The 10604-nt window shown below is 38.7% G+C and overlaps 2 protein-coding genes across 2 annotated transcripts; both read left to right on the top strand.

The window, feature by feature from the left end:
• Window positions 1–37: 37 nt before the first annotated feature.
• Window positions 38–4595, top strand: LOC115633049 (tectonin beta-propeller repeat-containing protein). Its single transcript, XM_030530394.1, has 6 exons — window positions 38–243; window positions 347–1273; window positions 1332–2728; window positions 2790–3053; window positions 3112–4363; window positions 4418–4595. The coding sequence occupies exons 1-6, from the start codon at window positions 85–87 to the stop codon at window positions 4454–4456; spliced, it is 4038 nt and encodes a 1345-aa protein (XP_030386254.1). The 5' UTR covers window positions 38–84; the 3' UTR covers window positions 4457–4595.
• A 333-nt stretch (window positions 4596–4928) lies between these two features.
• Window positions 4929–8172, top strand: LOC115633051 (aspartate aminotransferase, cytoplasmic). Its single transcript, XM_030530397.1, has 5 exons — window positions 4929–5272; window positions 5338–5419; window positions 6332–6439; window positions 6497–6570; window positions 6758–8172. The coding sequence occupies exons 1-5, from the start codon at window positions 5240–5242 to the stop codon at window positions 7709–7711; spliced, it is 1251 nt and encodes a 416-aa protein (XP_030386257.1). The 5' UTR covers window positions 4929–5239; the 3' UTR covers window positions 7712–8172.
• The last annotated feature ends 2432 nt before the right edge of the window (window positions 8173–10604 follow it).

Here is a 10604-nt window from a genome sequence, read left to right as displayed (position 1 = left end):
TGCTGGGAGGAAAATCGATTTTCTCTCAATCAAAATGGAACACAAAGCATACGAGTATAGGCAAAAGTTTTAAAAACAGGTACAATGCCCAGCAGCCTCCTTTTTGCCTCAAGCAGCGAAGGACGCGTGTACACGCTGTCCACAAGTTCTGCGGGCTGGCGTGAGTTTCCGTATCTCGGTCTGGAATTTAAAAAAATATCGGCCGTACCAAACTTTATGTGGGCAATCGGAGGAGATCGCCAGGTATCTACATGTACACTTTTTTGCTTAGATTTGAAATCACAACACTATTATACAAAATATGCACTTGTTAAGACACTTACGTTATTAATTTATGCATCATCAGGTATACGTACATGTGCATTTACTTGACGTGCCTATTCGTGTGAAGGAAGAGTCGTACGAGAATGAACGTTGGTTGCCATCAATTGGCTTCTCGAAGATGCTGTTGCCCACGGACCGGTTTAAATACTCCAGTGCGGATGGCGGACAAGATCGGAGCGTAGATAAGATACGTTTGCCATCAATGGCCTGGCAATGGGATGGAGATTGGCATTTGGACTTGGAACTAGATGGGCAACAACTGCCTGAAGATGGTTGGATGTATGCTTTGGATTTTCCAGCATCGTATTCTGTTAAGAAGTCATGGAATTCCTATGTACGACGACGAAAATGGATACGCTTTCGCCGCTATGCAGCGCTCAACAGTTGGTGCGCAGTGGCACCGCTGCACAAAGACCCCACACAAGAACCCTTTATTGATGTGTCAATAGGAGGAATGAGTGTGCCCAATGCTGCCCCTGGAACTTTTTGTGTGTGGGCAATTACGGCACATGGTAGAGCTATGTTTCGTACCGGCGTCACTTCCTCCGCCCCAGAAGGACTACGTTGGACAGCCATAAATACACCATCTGGTAGTGAGCTGACGCAGATAAGTGTTGGTCCTACAGGACTCGTATGGGCAGTGCTGTACAATGGGCGCGTAATAGTGCGGACAGGAGTCACGCGGGATAATTTATCGGGGGAAGCGTGGTTGGATGTAAAAACCCCAACGGTCTCCGGTAGCTCGCCAGCACCCAATGGTGGTCTCCGAGTTGTGCAAGTATCGGTGGGCATGGATGCGGTCTGGTGTGTGACAAACGATCATCATGCTTGGTTTCGACGTGGCATTAAAGGGGATGCGGCAGGAATTAGCGAAGACGCTGCCATTGGTAAAGGTTGGGTAGAAATGGTTGGCAATATTGCAATGATATCTGTAGCGCCCAACGACCAGGTAGCTTAATGAGAAATTTAGACTTTATGACATCGATTGATAATCTTACATTCCACAGGTGTTTGCTGTTGGTGCCTCAGATCGTGCTCTGTACTTTCGCTCGGGTGTCACTTCAGCTGATCCAACTGGAAAGAAATGGCGCCAGATACAATGTTCAATGCAAATAAGTCGCACTTCTAGCTCTATTTCTATCGTATCGCACAAGAGCGGTAGCAGTTCTACGCCTGGATCCAAACATCAAAGTTTTTCAAACTTATACTCCAAAGAAAAAGAAAAAGGTGTTGTAGAAACTTGTGCAGCCATTGAAACAATCGTACATAGTTCCGCGTCCTCCAGCAATGGCACTGTAAGCCGCCTTAAAAACGATCGATGGAATGTGAGTTGTGATTCGCCACCAACAAACATTGGAAGCCTCAATCTCAATGAACGTCACAAGCGTCGAACGGCGGTTTCCTTACGTGAATCGGTACACGCATCCAGTGCCCCAGTTGCAGATGTCACTGTAATCAGTGGCAAGTTTGAAACGCAACTTAAAAATCCGCGCGCCTGGTCGCCAGTGCGCAGCGTTGGCTCTGTGGTAGGTACAGAAGCGCACCCAGAGAGTGATTCTGCAGTGTTCGAATCAGATTCTACGATGCACCATGGCTCGGATGCTTTCTTAGGCGACGATGATGATGACCATGCTGGTTCCCAATTTTGGACAGAGTGCGAGATCATGTGGAGTTGTGTTGCATCTGGAGCTGTTAGCGTTGATACCAATAACATACCTAATTGGTTTAATGAGCAACAGTTTGCGGGTGATGGCAAAGTCGATGTGAACGCTAATTGGCGTAAGGATATTTTAACAAAATTAACACGACGTCAAGAAGATTTGGCAAAATTGGAACAAACACAAAGATTTGAAAAGGCTGTGGAATTATCATCGTGGATTAAGTCAGCAGATGCACGATATCAGCGTCCTGGTGGCGAGTATGAGGATTGCGTTATCGAGCTGGAGTGGGTGAGCAGCAACACCGATTCTTCAACTAGTGGCAGCGACTCCGGAACCTTTACAGTGGTTAACCCTGATGGCGCATCCACCAAAATACAATTCTCGCTCTCAGATATAACGTGTGTTCAGTGCTGCAGTGAACCAAGTGCACCGCGCTTAGCCATTCATGCATCACATTTGCCAGTTAATTGTTCGCCGGTAAAGTTGCAGTTTCCAAGTGATGCCGAAATGGAGGATTGGCTATCACATCTGTCGTCTGTGTGCAGCCAAATTAACGTACTTATGGGTAAACCTGCTAACAACGCGATATGGGTGACCAGTGAACTTGGTGACGTGTTTGCATTTGATGCGGCCAATATGAGAGCACAACAGATGGAGGACTCTTCTAAAGGTAGTAGTGGGTATGTGGAGCGCATGGATGTATCTACATGTGAGACGCCGTACAACAACACGCTCTACAACGGGTAAGAGCATAAAATTTAACTATATCCGTCTAATAAACCAATAATAATGTTTTGTATATAGAATGCCATGTGGAACTGAACTGACAATTTCTGGATGCGTATACGATGATGCCGATCAAATACGCTTCGACTTGCAGTGTCACTCAAATATTAAAGTACTTCCGCATCGTGTAGATAAGTTTCGTGTCATTGCGTTGCATCTTAATCCACGTTTCAATGAACGCACAACGGTATTAAACTCAATGAACAATTCGGAATGGATGGATGAAATCCGCAATGATAAAATGGTATTTGCACCTGGTGCTACGTTTACTCTGAAGATGAGGTAAGTTACATTTTCAAAGATTTTACTCATTACAATTTATATCGATCTCTATTCTCAGAGCTCTTGAGAGCTACTACCAAATTTTGGTTAATGATGAACCATATGCCAATTATAAGTACCGCACCGATCCCGAGTCAGTCTCTTGTCTTTATGTCAGTGGGCGCGTTAAAATTTTCAATCTACATTATCGCTCCCCCACACCTATAATTTCGTTGAAACACATGTATTGGCGTCAAATAGGTGGTCATATAAGACGGGTTTATAACAGCGGCGTTGGAGTTGTCTGGGGTATTGCTTGCGACAATACTGCTTGGGTTTATAATGGCGGCTGGGGAGGGAGTTTTCTCAAAGGATTAGAAGGATCCGGAAAAATAAATGTCATGATTGATTCTCACATGTATTATGTTTACGAAAACCAACGCTGGAATCCAATAAGTGGTTTCACGACCAAAAGTCTGCCTACGGATCGCCACCTATGGAGCGATGCAAGTGGCCGCCAGAAACGCAGCAAGGAACACACTAAACTGTTTTCAACTCATTGCCAGTGGATCTCCGATTGGGCCATTGATTACAACATTCCTGGAGGCGCCGATAAAGAGGGCTGGCAATATGCCATCGACTTTCCTGCATCATACCACGGACAGAAGAAACTTACAGATTGCGTACGCAGACGTCGCTGGGTGAAGAAATGTCGCTTGACAAGCAGTGGGCCATGGCACGAGCTAAGCCACTCTAAGATACTCGATGCTGCTTTGCAGGTACTTGATGATGATGCGGATAGTACCAAAGATGACGAAGATGTGCCAATAACAGCCTGGGCTATAGCCTCCAACGGCGATGTACTCATACGACATGGTGTAACTGCATCTAATCCGCGTGGCGATTCTTGGGAGCACATTGCAAGCGAGCAACCACTTATTGGCATTACTGTGGCACCTTCAGGCCAAGTGTGGACTGTCGCACGCAACGGAATGGTGTTTTACCGTTATGGGATAAGCAACTTAAATCGAGCTGGCGATGCCTGGGAACAAGTAGTGGCACCAAGCGGTGTGACGTTTAAGGCAATAAGTGCCGGGCGTTTGGGCATTTGGGCCCTGGATAATCAAAATCGTTTAGCGGTGCGCAGAGAGATAACTAAAACATTTCCTGAAGGCTCAAATTGGCAGTTTTTACCGAACGTAGACTGTGGCTTCCGTTCTGTGTCCGTTGGCAGCGAAGTATGGGCAGTAATGTGTAACGGTGTTATTTGTAAACGCTGTGGCATTACCAAAGATAATCCAGCTGGAGTTGGTTGGAACTTGGGCATCGCGGTATGTTTGGCTCGTACTGTTCAAAAATTACATTATTAAATCGATTATTTTCAGGGACAATGGACCCATGTTTCAGTAGAGGGCTACATGTAAAAGTAAACCATTCCGCTTCGCGTATTTATATGAATACTTTCAGATTTTATAATCGGAAAGTTATATTTATTTCCTATTAGGTTTAACAGCGTTTTGTATTTCTGTTTGTACATATATACAAATTGTGCATTTATTTGTACTTCATACTCATTCTTCTCAGTCTTTAGAAATATCAACCATTCCTTTAGTTAGTTTATTTTTACTCTTTCTATTTGTGTGTTTCTATCAGTGTATATGCATTTCAACAATATTTGAATAAATGCGCCTAGCCCAATTGGTGTAATTACCAGCTATCGATAACATTCTCGATAAATTATTTGCAAGCCGCGCTGACAAAATCACAGAGCTGCCGTATTTAGCTTTGTGAAATGTGACATTTCGATATTTGCTTTAATCAAAATTGTGTATGCCATTTTTTTAGCTAAATGTAAGTTGTAAAAAATGCTAATGGCCTACATCCACATATTTCGGCAAAACCACTTTTAAAACTTATCAAAATTTCTCCGCACTATTCCTCATTGAACGCAACACGTACATATGTATGTACATACATGTGACTGCATATGTGTGTTTATAGTTTCAATTAGTTCGGTTCATTTGACAGCGCCTTCATCGTTTTTTGTATTTATTGTATTGTATTCAACGAGGGGAATCAAACAAAACTTTGATCGCAGCACAAAACTGGCGCAGTTTAATTTCATCACTGCTCCGAGAACACTTACCACGTAGCCCCTCCTTGTATTTATTTGATTTTGTTGCATCATTTAAATTGTATTTTACACAATGTCCGGCTCAATTTACGGCAATGTAGCTAAGGTAAGAAAGTACAAATGTTTTTCATAGTTCTTTCGTTTTTAAAAATTATACATTTTAATCTAAAGGGCCCGGCTATTGAAGTATTCGCTTTGACTCAAGCTTTCAAGGATGACTTGTCCTCCAACAAAGTTAACTTATCTGTGGGGGGTAAGTAAACGAAATACATACATACATACATACATTCATAAATGTTATACCCGGTGAACAAGTCGTATAATTTAGTGACAAATTCTGCTGAAACTGATATGCACTTGTATACATACATACATATGTATGTATGCTTCTTAGTATCCCGTCAAATTGCAACGTTAAGTATACATTACATAGATAAATATGCCCCTAAGGTCATCTGAAGGTCAAATGCACTCATAATTTATACAGTGAGCTGACGCCGCACTGCTTATATTTTCCACTTGAGATACAACTGTGTGCGTTATTTTTGTGTTTGTTAGCGCTTGTACGTAAACATATGTATGTACATATGTACTATGTATGCATACGTTAAGTTGTTTGTATGTTTGTGCATAATGGGGAAGTATTAATAATTGTGCTATGCCATTTTATTTGCTTATATCATATTATTGCAAATATTACAATATTATTGTAAAAATACGGCATAATAAGTCGAGGAGGTATGGTTACGTCTCGTGCTGAACCGGTTTTCTGCTTCGTCAATGATCTCTAAATTATTGAAAAATGTTGAGGGTAATGAACTAAGAATCCATAATTAAACATTTCGTTAAAATACTACACCTTCAAAAGTGTTAGTTATTTTATTAAATTAAATAAATGCATATATATGTCTGTATGTACATACATAGCATTCAAAAGCGTTCTTGTTTTTTAAAACATTGTATTTATTGCCTTAGCAACTGGAACTACAAATTCTATCGAGATAAGCCAAAATAAGATTGTGATAGAAATTACGACGTCATGATGATAAAGAAAGTCTATATAGTAAATACCGTAGAAACTATTGTATATGTTATATACACTCGTAGATTATTTTTGTATATCATATAGCTGCTTACAGAACAAACTTTCTGTTCCTTATTACAGCTTACCGCACTGACGATGGTCAGCCGTGGGTTCTACCGGTTGTGCGCAAATCCGAAATAGAAATTGCAAGTGATCAGCATACAAATCACGAATACCTACCAGTGACTGGTAAGTAAAAAAGAAAACGTAGTTGGTCCAAAACATCAAATGACTTGTACTTATTAGGTTTGGATACATTCACGCGCGCCGCTACGGAGCTGGTGCTCGGTGCCAATTCAAAAGCTCTTAAAGAGCAAAGGGTAAGTTTTAGTTTGAAATATGGTTACAATCCTCCATAACCAAGTCGGGTATATGCAATTTGATTATAGAGGATTTTGGCAATTTTTCCTTTTATCTGTTAATTTTATATAAAAACATTAAACTTAGAGAGAATGTCGACTTTGTAAGAAGCAAAAAAATAATAAGCATTGGTTTTTTATATTCTAGGCATTCGGCGTACAAACCATTTCTGGGACAGGTGCGCTACGTTTAGCGGCCGATTTTCTGCTACAACAGCTTAAACGTCATACGGTTTACTACTCCAACCCAACCTGGGAGAATCATCATAAAATATTTGCAGATGTCGGCTTTACAAAACTGCATACTTATCGCTATTGGGACCAAAAAAATCGTCAGTTGGATTTCAAAGGTATGATGGCTGATCTAGATGAGGCTCCGCCATTGTCCATTATAATTTTGCACTCATGCGCACACAATCCTACTGGCATTGACCCAACCCAGGAACAATGGATACAAATTGCTGATTTAATGGAACGTAAAAAGCTGTTCCCACTTTTTGACTCTGCTTATCAGGGCTTTGCCAGCGGTGATCCCGATCGGGATGCATGGGCTGTTCGTCATTTTGTTGATCGGGGCTTTGAGCTTTTTGTTGCACAATCGTTTGCTAAGAATTTTGGCTTGTATTGTGAACGTGTTGGAAATTTAACGGTGGTGCAGCAGCACGGTGGCACCAAAGCCGCCATACACTCACAAATGACACTCATTATACGTGGACAATATTCAAATCCACCTGCATTTGGTGCGCGGATCGTCTCAAAGGTTTTAAACTCTCCTGCGCTGCGCGAGGAATGGATGCAGTGCATTAAAGCCATGTCCAGTCGCATACGCGAAATGCGCAAGGCTTTGCGTGATAAACTTGTAGAACTGGGCACTCCCGGAAATTGGGACCATATTGTTAACCAAATTGGAATGTTTTCCTATACAGGCTTAAACGAAAATCAAGTGCGCGTTCTTATCAATAATTATCACATATATTTGCTAAAAACGGGTCGCATTAACATGTGTGGTCTGAATACTGGCAATATTGACTATGTAGCAGAAGCTATACATGCAGCAGTAACCTCCCCTGGGACACCATGCACCTGCGAAAACAAATTGTAAATCAAGAACACGGGCTAATCAAGAAACTTTTAGAAATATATATATTAATCCGGAATAGATCCTTTAAAATTATTGTTATAAAATAACGTTACAAAACGCAAATCGTACGCGCATTTAAACTGTACACTAAATATAAGTATGTTACTTACATTTGGTACCCGAATATTTGGCATTTGTTCCACGCAATTTAATGTGTTATTCGCATTTAATCAAAAGTTCACATTTTTCAAATAATATATCTGTACGAATGTTATGTAGATGCAGTATTCAATATGTACACCACAAACGAATAATTATACAAAAATCGGTACAGTAGACTTAAAAGACAATAAATCGGCGCTGATAAAGAGGCTGTTGCTTTGTGAAATTTTTAGTTTTGTATCTTGTCGAATTAAAGTGAAATCGTAGTAGCGTTTTGAGGCAATAAAACGTATTTATACAATAAAAACCATTAAACAAAATCAGTTTTATATTTAATACTTTCTGTAAGCTGCACGAAGCTGTATATGAACTTCCAGCTTTTATATTGACGGTAAGATTACGAAATGGTCCTTTATACTGACGGTAAGATTACATGTTTAAAGTAAACACAACACAGCCAATTTTCAGTAACTGTCTACATATATGTACTAATCACTAATCCGCTGGCTTGTCCAAATATGTTGTTTCTTAACGCTGTTTATGATAGGTTTTGTATGGGCAACGATTTGGAATCCCTCTCTTCACAACTGATGTCCATATAATATATGTATTTTTGCTAGGCTATTATTGATAATAATAATATTATTAAGAGGAAAGATCAATCATGCTTTTGAGAAATTAAAGCCTTCCAAGCATGTGCAATGGGACGAGGCTGCTTATTAAGGATTTGAAAGATATTTTAAGTGTAGCAACTATTATCAACGGCCAGCAACTGGTCAACTAACTCATGTAACGAGGATACCGATGATCCCATTTGATCATTTATATGGCTTCAATTTCTGGTAGTCCCAAGGCCAAGCCTTCGAATTAGTAGGGATCGACATTCGAAAGCAATGTTTTATTGTATGTTGACCTATCACCTACCACAAAATAAAACATCAAATATATTTTACAGAGAACCTCTGACCTAATAAAGAATAGCAAACAAAATCTAAAAACGAACAAAAAATCATTAAAATAATAATATCCAAAATAAATTTTACTCCTTAGTATGTGTGTTATAAAATGTATAATTTTTAAAATTTGTATAAAAATACCCGTGCGGGTAGCAAAAAGAAGGGTGTATGTGTGTTAAAAGTGTGTGTATTATAAAATTTAAAATTTTTATAAAAATACCCGTGCGGAGCAGGGGCAGGACGCTAGTATTTATATATGTATATACATATATATGTATGTATGTATTTATTTACTAGTGATGTTTCCCTTCCCACATTTTGATCATTTCTAGAAAAGTTTCTATGCGGCATATAGAATATATACTATGAATGTTCGTATATATGAACAAATGTGTATGTATGATACTTAGTAAAATTAAGGGCTTGATAATTTTGTTTTCAATTCGAAGCACGACTGAATTAAATATTCAAGGCGCTCCACTCTTTTTTGAGTTAGCAACAATCATCTAGCGTTGTTAAGGAACTCGTTCAATCTCTAAAACGGTAAATCACTGAAAATTATGCTTCTTAAATCGAATAATTAGCAGAAAATAGAAATGGTTTTTATACATGTGTACTTTTATATAAGTATGATAGTCAGATGCAAAGAACCGATCAGTATGATGAACAATAATTAATAATTTAATATGGAATGGATGATAACAAACTAAAAAAAATTTTTAATTAAACAGAATTTAAATTTTTTATAAAATATAAGCTGCGTACTTACCCAAAATATATTTGTAGATGAATTCAGCTTGGGTATTAAACTGCAAATCAGTTTTATAATTTGCGACACTGCAATTGATTTTAAATCAACAACATACACACATATGCAGACACAGTTGTGCTCTTGAAAAAAAAAAAAACCAAAAAAATCACGATATATAGTATACACACACACTCATTATTTTAATTTACAACAAATTTACACTAATATGCTTTTTAAATAAACAATAAACATTCGTTAATGTTCTTTCGTAGATCAACTCATACGCGTCGCGGCTCAATAGGTCAAACAAAACTAAAAACTATCTTTGTTGCTGTAAGTACAAACACATTCTCTCGTGAGCGTTGATCAATTATCTTCGTTGCTATAGCAACTTTCGTTTCAAAATCACATTCGAATGCACCTACATACATACAAATGTATGTACATAGGAAATAAATGCATAGGTACGTGAAATTACAAAATGATTATTAAACTGCAAATTACTTAAAAAACAAAAAATTGCGGCGATGCAATTCATTTTAACTCGCCCAATTATGTAAATTTGCGATTATTAAACTCAAAAACACTTTAAAAAACAAACAAAAATTTTTGGCCATGCAATTGATTTTAGACTATCCACATATATACATATGTATACGCACACATACATATGTAGACAGACTTTACAAATCACGTTCACAGTAACTTGAATAAAAAAATCTTGGAATACACACACGCTTTTAAGATGAAAATTACAGCAAAGAAATAAAGGACAAAGGAAATCACCTACATACATATGTACATAGGAAATATGTACATGCATATGTACGTGCAGATCGCGTAGCACCCCGACGTGTAACAAAAACAAAATTACACACCATAAACATTTTTTTTATAATTCATTCGCATTTATACAAAATACACATAAGTTCGGCCTGATTTTACTTATATTTATAGTTTAATTTAAGCATTTTTAATAGTTTTCGACGAACGCAACGATACGCGACACGACGCGCTAAAGATGGCGCGAAAAACTAAGCATGGC

The sequence above is a fragment of the Scaptodrosophila lebanonensis genome, unplaced genomic scaffold (genome assembly GCF_003285725.1).
Source record: "Scaptodrosophila lebanonensis strain 11010-0011.00,11010-0021.00 unplaced genomic scaffold, SlebRS2 tig00001415-arrow-pilon, whole genome shotgun sequence".
Classification (NCBI taxonomy): Eukaryota; Metazoa; Arthropoda; class Insecta; order Diptera; family Drosophilidae; genus Scaptodrosophila; species Scaptodrosophila lebanonensis.
The sequence above is the reverse complement of the archived record's forward strand: the minus strand, read 5'-3'. Positions and strand labels throughout refer to the sequence as shown.

What these genes read in the sequence shown, in the direction of transcription:
- LOC115633049 (XM_030530394.1), top strand. Translation starts at nt 85, where the DNA reads ATGCCCAGCAGCCTCCTTTTTGCCTCAAGCAGCGAAGGACGCGTGTAC. An exon ending in CTGTAGCGCCCAACGACCAG is followed by an intron (nt 1,274 to 1,331) that starts GTAGCTTAATGA and finishes TACATTCCACAG; the next exon opens with GTGTTTGCTGTTGGTGCCTC. An exon ending in ACGTTTACTCTGAAGATGAG is followed by an intron (nt 3,054 to 3,111) that starts GTAAGTTACATT and finishes CTCTATTCTCAG; the next exon opens with AGCTCTTGAGAGCTACTACC.
- LOC115633051 (XM_030530397.1), top strand. Translation starts at nt 5,240, where the DNA reads ATGTCCGGCTCAATTTACGGCAATGTAGCTAAG. An exon ending in AGTTAACTTATCTGTGGGGG is followed by an intron (nt 5,420 to 6,331) that starts GTAAGTAAACGA and finishes TCCTTATTACAG; the next exon opens with CTTACCGCACTGACGATGGT. An exon ending in CGAATACCTACCAGTGACTG is followed by an intron (nt 6,440 to 6,496) that starts GTAAGTAAAAAA and finishes TGTACTTATTAG; the next exon opens with GTTTGGATACATTCACGCGC.